This window comes from Corvus kubaryi, unplaced genomic scaffold (assembly GCF_017639235.1).
Source record: "Corvus kubaryi isolate FWS band 111438036 unplaced genomic scaffold, C.kubaryi_AGA036_p1.0 74, whole genome shotgun sequence".
Lineage (NCBI taxonomy): Eukaryota > Metazoa > Chordata > Aves > Passeriformes > Corvidae > Corvus > Corvus kubaryi.
The window spans coordinates 140,599-159,084 of NW_024582061.1; the positions used below are offsets into that span (position 1 = coordinate 140,599).

The 18,486-nt window shown below is 42.7% G+C and overlaps 1 protein-coding gene across 7 annotated transcripts in view; it reads left to right on the forward strand.

Annotated features, from left to right (window-relative positions):
* Positions 1 to 18,486, forward strand: part of PRR5 (proline rich 5) — a 99,142-nt gene that overhangs the window by 38,723 nt on the left and 41,933 nt on the right. For 3 of the 7 annotated variants that reach the window (XM_042050653.1, XM_042050657.1, XM_042050654.1), the window contains one exon: positions 10,823 to 10,936. In XM_042050653.1, coding sequence (XP_041906587.1) covers positions 10,833 to 10,936 — 104 coding nt within the window. In that variant the 5' untranslated portion in view covers positions 10,823 to 10,832. Of the gene's footprint in view, positions 1 to 7,322; positions 7,342 to 10,721; positions 10,747 to 10,805; positions 10,937 to 15,447; positions 15,468 to 18,486 lie in introns of those variants that run through there. The other 4 variants (XM_042050655.1, XM_042050659.1, XM_042050651.1 and 1 more) reach the window with 4 other exon arrangements.

The following is an 18,486-nucleotide window of genomic DNA, read 5'->3' on the forward strand; positions in this document are numbered from 1 at the left end:
ACGGAGAATGTAATTAAAAGGAAGAAAGTAATTCAAATGCTATTTCCAGTTTTTGTTCCTTTACTTATTTGCCATCTCATGAATACAGGCAGTAGTAAAGTGTAGATACAAGCATAAATATTCTATCTATATATCTACCTGTTAATACTATGTGAAGTAATTCTACCATATAACAGCTTAAGTCTTATATTTATTACATTTAATTTTGCGGTAATTAAAGAAAGATAAATGTAGTACCTTTCATTCCTCTTCCATTTCCTCCAGGAGGACAAGTCACATCACTGAGGTCTGAATAATCCTCCAGAAGTTAAATGATGAGGATTACCAAAATAAGGCTTCAAAAAAAAAAAAAAAAAAAGAAAAAAAAAAAATCAAAAAAAAAAAAATCGTGATATGGGCTTGAAAATTGATTGGGTTTTTTATAATGTCTTTAGAACTTGTGCTCTGCATTTGAACTGAAATGGGACTTTTAGCTGTTTCAATGCCTGACATTCATAACTAGATAGCATTTCTTGATAAAGGTCTAAGAAAAGTGTGAAATGCAAGTGGGTCCTGGTTATATTTTCATTAAAACTTTCAGCTAGGTCTTAAAGTATGTAATAGTTTTGGATGCCTTTGGTTTTGACTACAAAAGTTTAGTCCCTCTCATAGGGAAGGACAGTTACACACTGGTAAGAATTCAGCCTTTAAAATAAAGGCTTCTATACTGTTTTTATTGGTTTGTTATTTTGTTTTTTTTTTAAAACTACTGGGTACCAGCAATAAGTTGGAAAGCCTTTTGCCTTTTTATAAGGCATGTTTCAAAACATTTGAACCAAGAAGATGTTTTGTTGAAAGCATTAGATAGGAAGCAATACACTAGCGTAAAAAAACACTGAAACTTTCTGTTTTATTCCAGCAGAATAAGTTTAGATGTGTATATGTTTCAACTGACATGCTAAATTCTTGTATGAAACAAATCAAGGAAATCCAAATTCAGTCAATGAACCAAAAACCTGGATTCAAATTATCTTTATGCCAGTTGTAATCAAAAGTTCAATTCTGAATACTCTCCTTCCTCGGGAGTTCAGATCTGGTTCTGAAACTTTCTTTTGGAACCAATCTCTGTAACAGATGACTAATAAAACCATCATAATGACATGGACATATATACATGCACATATCTCCTTTTTAACTTGGAGTATTAGATGAGGGCCAGGATCATTTTACATTTATTTTACAAAAAAGTGATTCAAGTCCTTTCCCTGTCATCCTCCCTGATTCCTCCAGTCTGCTCAAATGTTTGTGCTGCATAGACAGACACTGCAGAAAGCAAGACTGCTTTATTTATTTTTTTTTATTTTTAGCAAGAAGATAAAAGTTTTTGTTAATTTTTTCCCCGTGTTCATCAACCAAATTAAACAGATGACCTAAAAATTGATGCAAACAAATGGCATCCGAAGTCCCCTTGTGCATTTTGTAATTGCATGCAGCTATGATTACAGTCCCACAGAAGGTACTTTCGCATTTTCTTTTCTTTCCATACACTGGTGATTCACTCCCTAGAAGGAATTCACACCTTTTAGGAGAGAGTGAATTGACTGGTTGCATGACCTTTTATTTCTGCGGGTAGAAATGCGTGAACTCACTTGGAATAAATATGAACCAAGCCAAAACACTACGCAGGATAAAATTAATTCTAATTCTGACCATTCTGAGACTGAGGGGAAAAAAAGAAACTTTTTTTCCCCCTGTTTTCTATCTTTTGACTGATGCCCCTACAATTTGAAAGCAGCAAAATATCACAGCAGGGACTAGAGCTTTAAAGATGCGGCAACACTGGAAGACTTACAGTGGTGCAACCACTGTTCAGGTACATACAAGGAGTGTGGTGAAGAAACCCTGTGTTCCGTATTTGGAGGACAGAGCAAAAGTACAAGGCAAGGAGGTTCTGTTTGTTTGCCAGGGTCACAGAGTGTCCCGTGGGAAGCATCTCACACCAAGGAGGGGTGCTGGCTCCAGGTTTTTCTCCTCTCTAAAGAGGGGATGACACTGGGCTGCTCCCTCAAGCTGCCTAGGGGAGGAGGGTACCAGGGATTCCTGTTGTGTTTGCCCTGCAGCCACTGCCCCTTCCATGCCAGCTGTAAAACCCAAAGAGGGGCATCTTTTATTAAAAAATCTGCATATGATGAACAGCCGTTGATTTATAAACCTTTGTGTTTTGCCATCTGAAGGGCTCGGTCAAAGAGTTAAAATGTAGTTAGAAGCAATATCCTAGAGAGCATGTGTTCACAGACAGGTGCATGTTATATTGGATTTTTTTTGTGTTGTACATGGCTGTTTTCAGGGCTCCCTCCCCACTCACCTGAGGGGACACAGCCCCAGCCCAGCTGCCCTTCCACGTGGCCTCACCACCTCAGGTGTCATTGTGTTCATACCTTGCACAGATGGGCCTGAAATAAAATTTTAGAAAAATTAGGTTGACACAAATGGTTTTGCCAGATTTTAAGAGTCAGGGTGAGCAAAGGCTGTAGTTTTTCCACAGAACCAAGCTTTGTCCATTGTCCCATGATCCTTACCTTACTGTGAAGATGTCAAGTTGGTGAAGTTTGGTGTAAACCTCTTTATAAAGACCAAAGTATCTCAAAGGGACTTGGGACAGAGATTTGAATGTGGAGTTTACAACACTCCAGGCTTCTCCACTCTTCAGAGGTTTTCAGTTTATTTTCTTTTGCAATGATATTCCCAAAACAGAGCATGCTCCCCAGGAAGCAGTTCACACAAGTGCTGGCTGCAAGCCTGGGACTACCTGGCCTATAGCTGTCTGTATGAAGGAGTTGTGCATTCTAGAAACATTGCTTTTTGCACCAGGATCCCAGCAGAATAACTGGGAGTGTTGCTCAAGTCCCTCAGCTTTTCTCTTTTCTATTTCAGAGTGTGGGAGCTCAGTCTGAGTGGTCTTTAGAACTGCTGGCCCTAGAGCAGCCAGCCTGGAAGACCCTGGATGGCTCAGAGCTCCCAGAAGCCTAAAACGTTTATGGTTCCAGCAGTTTTGTGAGGGGAGCACTCCCCCCCCCCAAAAAAAGGAAGAAAGAAAAAACATGCCTTTAGAGAGCGTTAACTGTTTTGCAATGTAAATTACTATACCCCAAGTTTGGAGAATAGGTCATTTGAAGTGATTAAATGGAGCCTGATGAACATAAAAGCAGGGCTCATCAGGAGAGAGAGACAAGGGAGATACTGTAACACTGATGAAGACACACAGATCTTCTGAATGACTCCTCTGTTCTTCCGCTGCATCCTCCAGTAGCTTGAGGAGGCTGGTGTCCATGCTGACTTTAGAGAAGGAGTACCTCGATGAAGTATCTAGTTGCTGCTACCTTGTGGGGAAAAAAATGTTTTCTGTAAGGAAATGTAATGGAATGTGCTTTACCTCCTTCATAATGAGGCATTCCTCCTAGGTAATAACTCAAGTGTTGATGTCATATTGTGTCCAATGGTTAATGAGCTGCAGTGACAGTGAAGAGTTTTTCCAAAGTTTTCTGTGGAGTCTAAAAAATTCCATCACTCTGCCCTTTGACATAAGTTATTTCCCAGAGCATCCTGAGAAAACACTTAGAATGTGATACATACCAAGAGGTCATAGTACTGGACCTGCTGACCTGGTGAAATGAAGATTTAAAGGTACAAGTGTAAAATAATTTGTGCAATTAAGGCTTTTTATACTCTTGCTGTTTCCACTGCCCAATATCTCAGTCTGCAGGGACTGTCTCAGCATAAGTGTGTGAAGGATGTCAAGAAGTCCCCATTTTTAAGTTCCTATGAAAGTTCCACCACACTGAGTGCTGCAGAGTCCAAGTGCACAGATAGATGTTGCAATTTTGGACTGTCTTTTAAATGTGTCTGGCAATTTTTCCATTCAGAAAGATATCCTTGTGAGGCAAAGGAAGAATGATGAATTTTCTGACAGAATCCATTTGTATTGAACACCAGGGTTTTGTGATTGATTCTTGCAGGGTTACAGGATTTGTTCCAAAGAGCTGTAGTACCAAGCAAGTAACAGCAGTGTAATACTACCATAGTCAAAGATTCCCCAAGTTTGCAGAGCATTCCTCAGGTCTGAAGTGAACTCCCTGACTTAGGCACAGGAGGGGAAAGTGATCTCAAGGCACAATTCATGTTTGTAGCCATGCTCAGAGAGAACATTAGACAAGCGATATCATGACTTTGAGAGAAAGACAGGATATTACTTGTAACTAACAGCTGGCCACCAGTGCAGTTCATTAGAAACTCAGTGAGTTACTGAAGTGGATTCTTTATCTTGGTGACCTTCCAGGGCAATCAGAGCCTTCTTGGAAGACCTTGAATCAGAAATGTTTGGATATAAGAAAATAGCACTGTGCAGCACACACTTCTGATCTCTCAGGGTTCACAGATTTGGAAGGTGCTGTACCATATATAACTGTAGAAGACAGCACTGAGATACTGTAGCTGCTGCATCAAGGTCATGGTGTTCTGAGATCCAATTAAAATTATGCAAGATGCAGTTTAGGAAAGAATTCACATAGAACTCAGGAAGGGAAAAAAGTCATGTGTATTATAAGCTCAGTTACTTTGTAAGATTAATTTTCCACTATCTTGTGATCTTGTAATAAGAGCACAAAGTATTTTAAATGTTTGATTTACTTATTGATCAGAACTCTTGAGACCTTACTTTCTAAATCAAAATTAAAGATTTGGCTTCCATTTAAGAGCAAAGTTCTGAGCTTGTCTTGGAGTATACACTGGTTACAGTGGATTGTTTAATTCACTGAGTGGGCAACAGTAATACCTGAAACAGGTACATTTGGCACTCAGAACCCCATCTCCTTTCCTAGGAGCATGTGAGTGGAAGGTGGTAATGCCACAGGTCCTATAATCAAGAGCATTGGTCCTCACTTCTTCCAGTAGAACCATTGTGGTTTTTTGGACTGCTGCACTGTCTTTAATTCCCAGAACCTTTACAGAGATAACTAGGAGCAACACTACAAGCCAGGAGAATTGATGTATCATGGAAAGCTTGATATTTTGGATGGGGGTGTAACAGGCCTATTCCTGTCCTAATTCTCTCCTAACGCCTTTCTCCTGAAGAACAAGAAAAAAAGATTTGGCTGTCTACTGTATATTAAGAACTGCTTATATTGCTATGCTCTGTAAAACCAAAAACTACTGCTGACAAAGGGGTTGGGATTTCATGGATGCTTTCAGCAGGTACTGCTCAGTTCACGACCTGTGTTAGATTATGCTGGGGACTGGGGTTCTATATCTGACCTTGGAGCCCTGTTTTGCTGGCTGAAGAATGAAGTGAACTGCTGAAGTGGAAAGGATAAGGAAGAGCTCACAGTCCAAACAGGCAAATTGAAGCCTTAATTCCCTGAGAGCCAGCTGAAAAGTGGTTTGAAAATATTGTGGTAATACCAACTAACTATTTTCCTTTCCCTTTATAGTTAAAAACTGCCTGAGGAAGAATTAGCTAGCCAAGAAAGACAAAAAACGAAGAGGGAGTACAAAAGCAAAGGGTGAAGGAGAAGCAGGAAGGGAGCAAGGTGGGGAGGCTGAGGAGCTCAGTGTAAAGGTAATAAATATCATCCATCAGCAGACTGTGAAAAGAAACTGGAGTTGGATGGTGGCTGCAGTCTGAATGATTCTTTGCTCAGATGCAGGTCTCTCTGCTGAGAAAATCTTGTAGGCACACTCATACTGCTCTGCCTCACACTGAAAAACTTCCAGGAAATGGGCCCTGGTTGTCTGCAGGTTGCCATGACATGGATGGCCATGTTTGGTGGAACCCAGTGTATCTCTGAGGCAGGCAGTGGAGCTGCAGCAGCTTTGGGTTGCCTGAAGGTCAAGTCTGAAACTTTGCTGGATGGATTATTAACTGCAGAGGTGGCGACAGGGGCAGAGCATCCCTTTCTAGCCCTAGTCTTCTTGGGTGTCACCTTGTGATTGCTTAGGAAGGAGATACTGTCACGAGCATTTCTTTGTCACAACCTAAAAGACAAATGCCATGTGTCAATCCCACGTGGAGGTGAAGAGGCAGAAAGCCCAGCTCTGTCTAAAGGGAGGCAGCTGTGGTCATGCGGGCATGGTTGGTCACAGGATGCAGAACTACAGGAGGTGTTCCAAAGGTTGGGAAGATGTCTAAGTAGAGGCCAAGTCCTCTCTTACAAATCAGTGCTTGGCTGTGGTGAGGGCAGAAATAAGATAAAGGACTAGCAAAACCAAGGCTGTCCTAGGACTAACCTCAATAAACCAAAAGGGATCCTTGAGAATGCCTTTATCTCCAGAGGTTGGCAGCAAGTCAGTGGGATGGAGGAGTAAGGGTATAAATAGACCCTGTTTGGTTTCATACTTTCTTTACTCTTTATTCTTTGTTTTCTGATGATAAAGGAGCTTTATGTAGATACCGTAGCAAAGGAATTGATGAGTTGTAAGGTTTATGACTTCATTTCCCCCTGGCACTTTTTATTTTTTCCTGATGGTTGTGTCTCCTTCCTTTCACTTCGCCCCTTGTCTGCTGGTGTGGCAAGATGTGCTGTACCTTTAAGAAGTGTTCTGTCAGAAGACTAGTTCCTGAGCTCTGGCATGTGTCAAGGCATGCCTTAAGTTTTGTGGTATAGTTTATGAAAAACTAAAATGCATTTGTGTAGGGAGGTTTTTAACTCCTTTCTGCCACAGAGACACTTTACCATTCTCTTCTTTGGTTGCAGAGTGTATACCACTCAGCATCACTATAGGAAGGTCTGCTCTCTTCTCCAAAAGAAATAGGGAGATAAAGTAAAGTAGTGGGCTAGCCTTTTTTTTTTTCAATTAAAATTTTTATTTATTGAGTTGTTTTGTTTCATGGCAAAGCTCTGAATGGTGAATAAAGCTGAGATAGCAAATTCTCTTACTGTTTATATCCTCCACTGGTACCAATACCACTGCAGTGCTCACCTGTCATTGCAGTAGCAGAGTGGTGTAGTCCATGTTGACCCATAGCAGTCACAGCTTTATTATGAATTTTATATGTTGTGAATTTCTTAATGTTCCCCACTGTGAACATTACTTTTTTATTCTTTTTCCCTCTCATCATGGTCAGAAAGAAACTTGTAAGTGAACAATACATTTATACTGTAAAAATTAACATCACATTAGGTAAATAAAATGTAAGGTTCTTTCTTTTTCTTTTTTTTTTCAGCAAATCTCATTCTTTTGAAACCAAGTGTATGCTTGGGGAGGACTGCCTGGATTTTTTTTCTAATGTTTTCTAGGGACAGCAATACAGTCTTTAAACCACAGCTCCCAGCAAGAATGTTGCAGACATCACTGGCATATCAGGAGGTAACTATGGAGTTACCCTTGTGGTTTTAAAAGTAGTGTTTGATACAAGGTCTTGGATCTGTATGTTAACATGGTTTTCTAGTAAAAGCATAAATCCTCTTCAACTTCCAGCCTGTATTTATCTACTTATATATTGTTTTAGGCCTTGAGATAGAAGTAAGTCCAGGTGAGCAGAAATTCCCCTATGACTCTGGCACTGTGGCAGGTCTGGGACTTGTTGTGCAGTCACCCGCAGGATGTGGGCCCCACAGATCAAAGAATTCTTTCTAGTAGAGACAGGCCTGTTTTTACAAGGGGAAGTACTGGAGGGGAAGAGAAGGAGCTAGGGCTGGTAGTACCTTCCTCACTGAGGTGGTTGTGTGGCTCTGATTAAACTACTTAACCTTTGAGCTGCAGGTTTTGTGTGAGCTAAATAGTGGTATTAGCACCCTGTATGGCATGCTGGGTTTAAACGAATTAACCTACCAGTACTTTACAGTCTCAGCTCTGTGATTGTGCTGAGTGCAGTTGTTCTATTAAAGAAGCTTGTAGTGCTCCTTATTGAGCCTACAGGAGGGCTCCTCCCAATTCCCAGTCCTCCCCTCCCTCCCGGTTAGTCCGGCAGTGCTGTCATCCCTCTCCATGGCCAGTGGCGAGCAGTCTCTGCTGCTGAGCCACTCTGGGAGCAGTGCTGTATTGTGACAACTCTTTACCAGGGGTTGCAGAAGCACAGCTGCAGCACGAGCCCTTCTGAGGAGCTCTCTCTTCTGCATTGCCCTCTGCCCACTCAGGCCCCAGGAATGCCCAGGTGCCTCTTCCCTGCAGCATCCACTCATTCCTTTGCTGGAATGAGAAACAGAGGTCCAGGATCTCCTGATGTCTCTGCCACCTGCTCATGGGGTGGCCTGGGCAAGTCACACCACCTCTCTCTTCTTCACTCTTAATGCTGAAGTGCAGATTTGTCTTCTGCCTTCATACCCAAGAGCTGCCTAGGCCAAGTTAATGAATGACATGAAGTCAAGCATGTCTGTGGACTCACAGCACGATATAAATACGAGCTATTACTCTGCAATTGTGGGTAGAGGTAGCCTTTGTTGAAAATTATTTATTTTATCATAAATCAACATTTGATTGGGTGTAATCATAGGAAGGAGAAAGAAGTGTAGAGAAAGCCTGTCTCCATTACAGATTTTTCAGGAGATTGGAATGCTGTCTCACCCATGTTTTTGGTGCGTGCATTGACTCTGAGTCAACTGGTTACTGAGATTGATGGGGTGGCATATAAATAGAATGGCGTCTACAGGTGTAGTATTTCACCGTACAGAGGGAGCCAAAAAGTTAAAAGGGTTTAATCCAGTATAATAACATTTTGCAAAACCTATCAAATTCAAAGAAAGTGAGAAGCAGAAAAGCAACTGAGCTAGGTGGAAAATGAAATTAGAGGGAATTATATTGCCACTTGTTTATCTAACTAGTTTTTTCACTTAACAGGGCAGACAAACATTTGTGTACCCCTGATCTCCCCAGCTGTATTGTCCACAGAAATGGAGTGCCCTTCATCCTGTTTGGACAAAGCAGTGTTCTGCTGGAGTTGTGCTTGCTCCCTCATTTGTATGCTGTAGAAGACATCTCATCCCTTAAAATACGGCTACATATATATATATATATATATATATGTATATGTAGTTGTGTTTGTTTTCCTTTTGCTGCCATATATATTGTGGATTGTTGTTTGTTTGAAGGATTTAAACATCTGGAAGAACTGGGGATAGCAGTGTCTTTGTCCATAGGTTAGATGGGGAGCTGCAGGTCCCTTCCAAAGTGAAATATTATATGCCATCTACTGTGATGCTCATTTGTATACTTGAGAATTTCGGTGTGGGAAGGGCAGTTAATACAATGCTAATTAATACAATGCTAACAGCTGGATAAAACCACTATGGCTAAAACTGGCACAAGGTAAAAATAGATTTATTTCTCTAAGTAGTTCTGCAATTGGTTCCCATGGAGGTAACACCAAACACAAATTTTGGAAGTAAATATTTGTATGCAATAATCTTATCTGATCTCAGTTGAATAGTGAGAGGAATTGTTTTTTACTAAAATTATATCAGTACATGATGCGCATAGGGCAGAGCTCTCTGTGAGAAATTGAGCTTTCCTATAATGTAAGCTTTGCCATGTTATTTGGACACCCACAAATCCAGTTACAGCCTGACTGTAGACAACAGGCTATCACAGATGAAAAGAGTAAGTAGAAAACAGGAAGAAAAAAAAAAAGTTGGGACTTTATTTGGCCAGTAGCTCTAATAAGTTCTATTGCAGCCCCTTTGCAGTGAGTGGGAGGTTACTCTGCAAGGAGCGTTTGTGGCTTTTACCAGACTATTTGCAGACCAATGCCGTAGCAACAGAAGAGCAGTTCTTATGTTCTGGCTCAGTCTATTGCAAGCTATCCCAGAAGATTAGCCAGGCACTCCTCAATTTAAAACAGAACTGCAAATGAATGACAGCAAAACTAAGCATGGGGTGGAGTCTTGGAGCAGCATATCCTTCAGCTCCACTGCTGCAGTCAGAGAGAGAAAGAAGATTTTTCCTTTGAAGATAAGACACCTGGGGCTTTTGTAGAAACTAAGTATGCTTTGAGTTGTGCAGCTGTTATCTCAATTTAAAAATAAAACCCATACAAGGTAGAGAAAGGCAAAGCATCTGGCTCTTCTGCGCACCACCAAAAATTCCTTAAAATGCTAAACCCCAGACTAGCACTTTTCATTCTGCAGTTATGTTGCTCGTGAATCCTTTGTGTGAGGCTTTGAGCTGGAGCAGCCTCTGAGGGTGTGGATATGGATGTATGAGTGAGAGTGCGTGTGTTCAGTGTTGTAATGTGGCAGGGCACAGGCACTTATGAAACTTTCCAGTAAAGTCTCAGTGTGTCAGTATTGGTTACTTGGGTTTGTTGTTTGGTTTTTTTCCTGTCCGTTGCCCTCCAGTTTTATTTCTGAGTGCAGTAAGAAGGGAGAGAGGTTGGGAAATGCTGCAAGACCCTCCCCCCCCCAAGCTGCTGGAGGAGCCAAGCAGTTCCTATGACTGGTGGAGCACCGCAGTGCTGAGCGAGATTCCCGGGACATGGTGCCCAGGGACATGGGGAGGGGAAGCCCTCACACTTGGGGCAGCTGTGGTTTTGAGGGGCCCCTTCAATGTGCTGTAACAGCAGCCAGAAGTTTGACTTACTTTTTGAAAGGAGTGGAGAAAATATTAACCTCAGTTGATGACGTCAGAGTTGATCTGATTAAAGGTTTGTTTTCTTGCTGGCAGAGGTGTGCTCTGTAGAGACTGGTTCTCTCTTCTTTTTTTTTAAGTTTCTTTTTTGAACAGCAAACGGAGGGAACTGCTTGCACTGCTGCTGCTGCCGCTGCTCCAGCTGCGTGTGTATGTGTGTAAACAGGATGGTGTATCTGTAGCTGCCACACGCAAACACACATTTGACCATGAGGACTCTTCGCAGGTTGAAGTTCATGAGTTCGCCCAGCCTCAGTGATCTGGGCAAGAGAGAGCAGGCAGCCTTGGATGAACGGGGGACCCAGCAGCGCCGGGCCTGCTCCAACGCTACCTGGAACAGGTAAGATCACACAGTGTGCTGGCTCCTGGCAGTCTCCCCATGCTCCTGCAATGGGATTGACATGTGAGTGGCTGTTCCGCAGGCTGCAGGCTGGGCTACCTGGCTCCCACCTCGGCAGGCTCACAGGCACTGGAGCTCCTGCTCAGATAAACACAGGAGTGGCTTTTTTCCCCTTGCTCTTGATCTTTCTCTGAAGGCTGATAACAGAGCCTTCCCTGCCTTCCCTTCAGCCTTCTTTGTGACAGACAACAACTTGTTTCACAGGGTCCAGCTACTAATATATCTTTGTGTCTATCTAGATATTCTCATTCAGAGTTTATTTGGCTTAGGTTATTTTTTTAAAAAATTACATATGCACAACTATTAAAATACATACTTTTAATCTGCATATCTATGGTTGTTGCTGGTAGTTGATATAGTTATGATAAAGTCTATTAAATTTACTCATGTAAGTACCAATAGATATGTGCGTGTGTGTATGTGCACATGCAAGCACCTGCACTTTGGACAGGGAAAATAAACCCTGGTTGTTTTCTTTATTGTGTTTATACATTTGAATTCTGCAGCTGTTTTACAAGAAATCCTATGCAAACATTTTGTTGTGAATGTGTCAATTAGCTCAGCTATTCAGAAAGCATCTTAATGTCCATTTTGGTGACAATCTTAAAAGATTAATCTAAGTCTCTTAAATTTTCAGGAATTAAATTCTTAGGTAATTTTTGAAATGAAATGTCCCCTTCTGGTTCACAGCTTGGAAAGTGTCATTTGTAGTATTTTATAATTGAATGGCGGTACAACTGTAGGAAGAAAAGTACCAGTGAACTACAGACACATTTGCTAAAGTTCTGAGAAAACTAAAATGTATAAAATATATCTTTTGTCCTTCTCACCACTCAATTTGTGGTTTCATGTCTCTATTAAGAATTAGTTGTTGAATGCCAACAGTGCACTAAACTGAAACTGTGCTGATCACAAAAGAGACTTGAGTTTCTGCTCAAATATCATGCTGTTTGTATGACCCTGAGTTGTACGTGATGCGTGGATAGATGGTGATGGTAGTTCAAGGATAGATTGGACCACCTTGAGTTGTGCCAGTTGGGACTTTATTTGGCCAGTAGCTCTAAGGGAAGCAGCAGGGAGTGAGAAACTCCTGGGTGTGGATCAAGGTGACAGAATACAGTCCCCAGAGCCTTTTTGTGATGGTGTGGTGACAGCTTTTGTTGGCAGGGGTTAGCTTTTCCAGGTCTTGCATGTGGGGAGGGAGCTGTGGAAGCAGATGCGAATGGAGAGCAGGTCAGGCACCTGGCTTGCTGGGAGGCAGAGAGTTCCAGGCTTGGGGCTGCTGATACTCAAACTAGAGGATTTTCCTAGTTGAGATGAAGCAAGAGTTTGTTCCTTTTAACTTGGACAGGACAGGTACAGCTCTGGCCAGAAGTGCTTGCCAATCAATGAGCTGGACATCTGCACGTTTCATCCAAACAATTACACAACTGTCCCATTGCCTGTTCCTTGAATAGGTGTCCGTGATTCGTCCTGTCACTGCTTTCTATGAACTCAGACCTAACTGTGCTTTCCCCCCCTGGGCTGCCTTTTCCCAGTGTGTGGATTGCCAGGCTGTCCTTTTTGGTGGCATGTTCCCCTGAAATGCCTGGGAGCACTGGTGGAGCTGTCATGTGGGTGCAAGTCAAGTGGGCGTCATGTGCCTACATTAACAGCTGCCTAGAGCTATGGCAAGTATTGCAGATATGAGCTGGTTGCACTGCATGAGCTAAGGGAAGGTCCTTTATTTCTTTTTTAACAGTGCAAGGCTTTTGGCTTTCTTCTGAGTGAAAGAGAGAGTGAGGGTAATTCTTTTTTCAGGCTCAGAAGGACTTGTATCATCTGTTGCTTTTAAGAAAGTCAGATATTCTACAGGCTGTAAAACTGGGTCTTTATCCTGAGGAAGGAAAGGTCTTAAATTGTATTGAATTAGATGGATTAAGAAATTATCCACTGTAGCTTCTGCCTATCACCAGTGCATGCCCATCTTGACATATACAGCAGGGTCTGGTCTGGAGGGAATCTGTATTCATCTCTCCTGGGGAGACTGTAATGTTGCTGGACATCTAAAGTTTGACTCACCAGAAACCTTGTCTGGGTTTTTAAAATGTTGGGCTGTGGAATTTCTTTTATTTTTCTGCTGCAAAATTGAAACAACCCAACATAGGACACTTTGCATACTTTGGTTTACAGGAATATTTTTCGTTCCAAACGAAAGGATTGCTTGTGTTGTTTCATTCTGTGTAAGCATAAGAGCTTGCTGATCAAGGAAGTCAAGATACACCAGCAGAGCACTCCCCTCTCACCAAGCCTGGCTGTTCTATATTTAAATGTCTGCTGTTTTCTTGCCTGAAGTTAGCAGCTGTGCCTGGGTGTGGCATATGTGTATTTGCTTTACAAAAAGCTTTGAATCAAGTTCATGAGAACTGAAGTGGGGAGAGTTGAAGCACAACCCACAGCAGGTTTGGCCCCACACAAACTGGCCAATCCCGTGCTGAAAGGCAGATCTTTGAGGCAGAGCAAGGATGCTGCTCTGGACATGCTAGGGACTGAAAAGCTGAAGTGCTGCTAGTGGGGTCTTTTGCAGGACAGCAGCTCTGTCACTACAGGCGTTTTTGAGGAGGGGGAGGGTGCATGGCTGCCCCTCTGCACGTCTTGTGTGTGGCCACCGTGGCCCAGGGATGTCCCCTCTGCCACCTCTGCCCCCTTCACACCAGTCTCAGCTCAGACTGTTCAAGCCTGATAATTCTTTCTGCATTATGACACCAGGGGAGGACAACCTGAAGGAGCCTAATTCAGCATACTGGGGGAACACAGCACTCTGGTAGCAAGGAAGGTCACTTCCTCCCTGATGACTTCCCTTCAGCTCTGAACTAAAATGCAGTGAAACTTCTCAGCACTGTTACATCAAAGGGAAATTGGTGCCAAGCTGCTGTCTGCTACTAGGCAAATGAGACTTTATATCATGGCTTTTTCAGAGCTTGCTTTCCCATGAACCCCAGATCTGTGCAGCAAAGCACTGTAAGTGCAGTTAACTAGCAACCAACAGCAACATAGCGGAACAATACACTTCATTACGGCTCACAGTATTTGCACTGGATTAAAATAGTTTAGATTTTTTCACTAGCACTGTCTTCAATTTTTTTTCTCTCCCCACTACCCCCATTTCTGCTTCAGGCAAAAAAATGAGGGCTGAATGCTGACTAAACCAATTGTACTGAGAAACCCAGGGGTTTTAATCTTGAGCTCACAAGCCAGGGGGGGCCACTCAGGCCAAATAAAATCAATGGTGAGGTTTTCATTCTGACTAAGCTAGCACAGACTGCTTAATCAGGAGCTGATACTGTCTGAGTTGTGCTCTGGGAAAGCCTCTAGTCGAAGGCTCTTAGATCCTCTTTGATGTAAGAACATAGGGAAAATTCACAGAGTTATGAAGGAGTAGGAGATAGCAAAGAATGGGTGAAGAAAACTGGTAAGTTTCTTGTGACATTAGTGAGATCAGTAGTAAATCAAGGAGACATACTGAATCAGAAAGGATTTTATGGCCTGGGCTAATTTTTTACAGGGTTGTAATAAGCACAACTACTTGCTGTAAAATAACTTTTACAGCCATGAAAACCATATTTCATCTTCTAATTTAAGATGAATGTTTTTTCAGACCACAGGAAGGCTTTTCCAGTGGAGAAAATACTCCAGACCAGCATATTTTTCTATGACTTCTACTTGGAAATTTTATTTCTTCTGTTATTCAGTGTTTATTTAGAAATATTTTGAAATATTTCTGCCTGTCTAAGAATCACCCTTTTGTTCCTGACCCTTTAGTTGAAGCCCTCTGTGGAGTGCTTGGCACTCTATGTGCACAGGGGGGGCAGAGAGAGTCTCAGTGTGGGGTGGGAGGGAGGACAGAGCTGATGAAGGGGACTTCCCACTGACCCAGCCACAATGCTCCATGGAGCATTTTCCAGCTGTGACTACAGTAACAGAAGGTGGTGGTGGTGGTGGGGAATTGCTGCTCCCTGTAGCCCTCCAGAATAACTTATACTTCCTTGAATGCAGGAAACCAGTCTTCTTCGTCCTACAGTCCATAGAGATATTAACTCTCAGTAACACCTCTGGCAAGTCCCCTCACCTGTCTGTCTCAATTTCTTGGTGTGAGCAGTGATTATAGTTGGTGAAGTGAGTAAACTAATGCTTCCCAAACTCTTTGAAGAGGGAGTTTTCCAGACCAGCTTATTTTCACTTATATGACCAAGTGCTTAATTGCAGCCTATTCCGCTTTGTTGGTTACCTTACCTTGGGTAGAAATTCCAGGAACGTAAGTGAACTAGCATCTTCAAGTTTATTTTGGAAGTGTCAAGGCCTCATGGAAAGGTGGTGGAGTTGCAGCTGGACTGAATCTGTGCTGAAAATGGGCTCTTCCCAATTGGATTAAGATAATTCAGAAAAATGATGTTTTACTCTGGAGCAAGGGTGTCTTCAAGAAGGTTTTGATGTAAGTATATCAGGTTAATTATTGTTAATTAGCTGTTCATGTAACTGTGCAGAGGAAATTTGCCCTAACTAATTTAGTCCCTTTTGGAAGTGTAAATGTTGTCTTTAACTGCTGGGTAGTCACAGGGTGCGATTATTCACACAGCATTGTTTTTTTCTTATGGACTTCACCTGGAGCTCTGGGAAGAGGAGAATTTGCAAGCACTACATAAAAATCATTGTAGTTTTTTCACCTATGCTGTTTGCACACAAAGGCAGTGACTGCTTTAGAGAACTAAAATTATCTGTGTGACGTTTATGGAATGTCGACGTCGGCTAGTCCTGCTGCTTTGCCAGGAAATGCTGAGCTGGAAGGGCCATGGCCATGGTTGAAACACACAGAAGGTCAGGACTTAAAAGACTTGCAAGCCCAGCTTTGGAGTTGTTCATCATCTCCGTGGCCAAACTGATTCTGATCTGGCAGAATGTTTTAATTGCAATAGTTTTTCCTTCTTGGCTTCCAGATGTCAGTAAAAGAACAGGGTGTTACTGGAGGGAGCCAGGCTCCCACCCCAGTGCTGTCTGGGTGGACAAATAGCAACTCAGGAGAAATGTATGTTATGGTGGTATCAGGCTCTATGGGTAGTAGCCTATAATAGATTGATACTATACAAAAATCAGAATTATCCACCAAATCCTGCCCACCTTGACCCTGGCACTGTTGGGCTGTTTGGGAGTGCTGTCAGCAAGCATCCAGCTCTGTGCTCCAGGGATTTACACCTCCCAGATCCCTTCATGCTGAAGCTAATGGTGGGGAAAGTCTGTGCTGTGTGTGCTGGAGCTGCCATTCCCCACGTTTTGGACAGCTGGAGCCACCTCCTCCTCAGGTGGTTCAGTGAAATGTGGAATGAGTTGTTGTTTGAAAGAGGTAAAGTTTCTTAGGCTGCTGAGTTGATTTTTGTGGCTGTGAGTCCTTCCTTGGTTTTATGTAGTTTGCCTTTGGCAATCTGTAGCTACCATGGGATAGATAAATACAATACATTGCTGGAACAATCTGACATTTTGTTGTCATTCTAAAGGCAACACCCCAAAAAATCTGGTCTCTTCAGTTTTCTCATCCTGATTTCCCCTCCTCCAGCGAGCCTGCTCTGTTGAGTTTTTTGGGCTCTATTGGGCTGTTTCCTGCAGTACCATTTTCTGTGCACACGCTTACACACAAAGCAACTACAGGGAAGGTGTTTACTAGAATATTAGTGCATGAGTGCATCCATTATTAACTTTCATGTTGTAAAAGAGTTACAGAAGGGAGTTTACAAGGCATTTTCAGTTCAGGTTAACTAATGCAATATAAGTTTAATTATGTACATTACTGACTTAAGCCTCAATGAAAGCTGGTTGCAGGCACGGGTAAAGTGATCTACCCACCTCAAGCATCTTGCAGGACTTCTGTGTGTAAGCAGCAGCCTAGATTTTCTTTACGCCAAAAGGTTTAACCATTCTGACCACATCTTTTTAAACAATCACTTGTTATAGAAACCCATTGATTTAAGCAAGGTCTGGGTGTGTTTTTTCATTAGCTTAAGGTAACTGAGAAGATTTAAGCCAACTTTTCATCATCCTGACACCAACTGAGGCCACCAACAGCATCCCGGTTATTCTGACTCCTCTGTGTTTGCTCTTAAGGAAGTGTGGACGGCCAGTTCCAGTGCCATCCTCACATAACCTGCAGGCAGGGGCTGTATCCTGCACCTTCCATACAAGCACTGCTATCTGTGATGGGAAGAAAAGGCAAGTGGTCAACTTAATGAGGCCAAGACTTGTTTTCCAGACTACGACATTGTCCCTCATTACAAGGGAGATCCCAGGCAGATTAAAAGCTCACTGCTAGCATGTTTTATGTAGATGCCGTTCTCCTGTATAGACAATAACTTAAATCCTCACAACCTGTCCCCCTTAGTTCTGGTTAAAAAAGCTTGCTCTCTCTTATTTCTTTGAGGAATAAGAGCTGGAGAGAGAAGACCTCTCCCTCATTTAGAAAGGGGTGCCAGAGAGAAAGAGAGAGAGCCCGTTGCCTTTTAGGAGAGATAGTCATTCTTTGCAGAAGACTGGCAGGGAACATTGCAAAGTTCATTTCAGAATCAGAGCATAAGTGTGGGCACTGGCATTCCCGAGGCACTCTTTGCTGCTGCCGGGCATAGCTCCTGCAATGACATCCCCTTGCAATTGGAGCAGCCCCATGCAGCTGGATCTGGCCCTGGATCAGGCCAGAGCTGACCAAGTCTTCCAGCACCTGAAGGGAGCCTACAAGAAAGAAGGAGAGAGACTTTCTACAAGGACATGTGGTGACAGGACAAGGGGGAATGGCTTCAAATTGACAGAGAGTAGGTTTAGACTGGATGTTGCCATAAGTTATTCACTACATTAATCTTATTTCCCATATTACTCATAATATTAAAATACCCAAGTCATTTCACTGTATACCAGAGACATTTATCTGCCAATTTTCAAGGAATCATTAATTGAGTGTGTCTGTATGAGCCAGCCAAAATATTCTGGGTTATATCATGAATGTATGCCTGTGCTTGTGGGTGTAGGGGGGAAGGAGGGATTGCTGTGGCAGTAGTAGTGTGTAAGGCCTCAGAAACATCTTCAAAGGAACAAAAGAGAGAAGAGGATAATGGTTCTTATTTCTGTCTGCATCTGTATTTCTCCACAGCAGGTCAGACCCTTCACCTGCCACTTTTAGTTTCCTTTTTCATTAGATGAAGATGGCCGAGCTTTTCTGATAGTGCATCTCTTTGCTATTGTATGCCTGCATTTTGAATCTCTCAGTGAACAGTGTTGAGTTTACCTTCCAGTCAGTCCTCTGCTCCCAGCAGGCATTGAAAGGAGCTGTCTTATGGGCCTGGGAAAGTTTAGTGTGGGCACTGGCATTCCTGAGGCACTCTTTGCTGCTGCCTGGCATAGCTCCTGCAATGACATCCCCTTGCAATGGGAGCAGCCCCATGCAGCTGGATCTGGCCCTGGATCAGGCCAGAGCT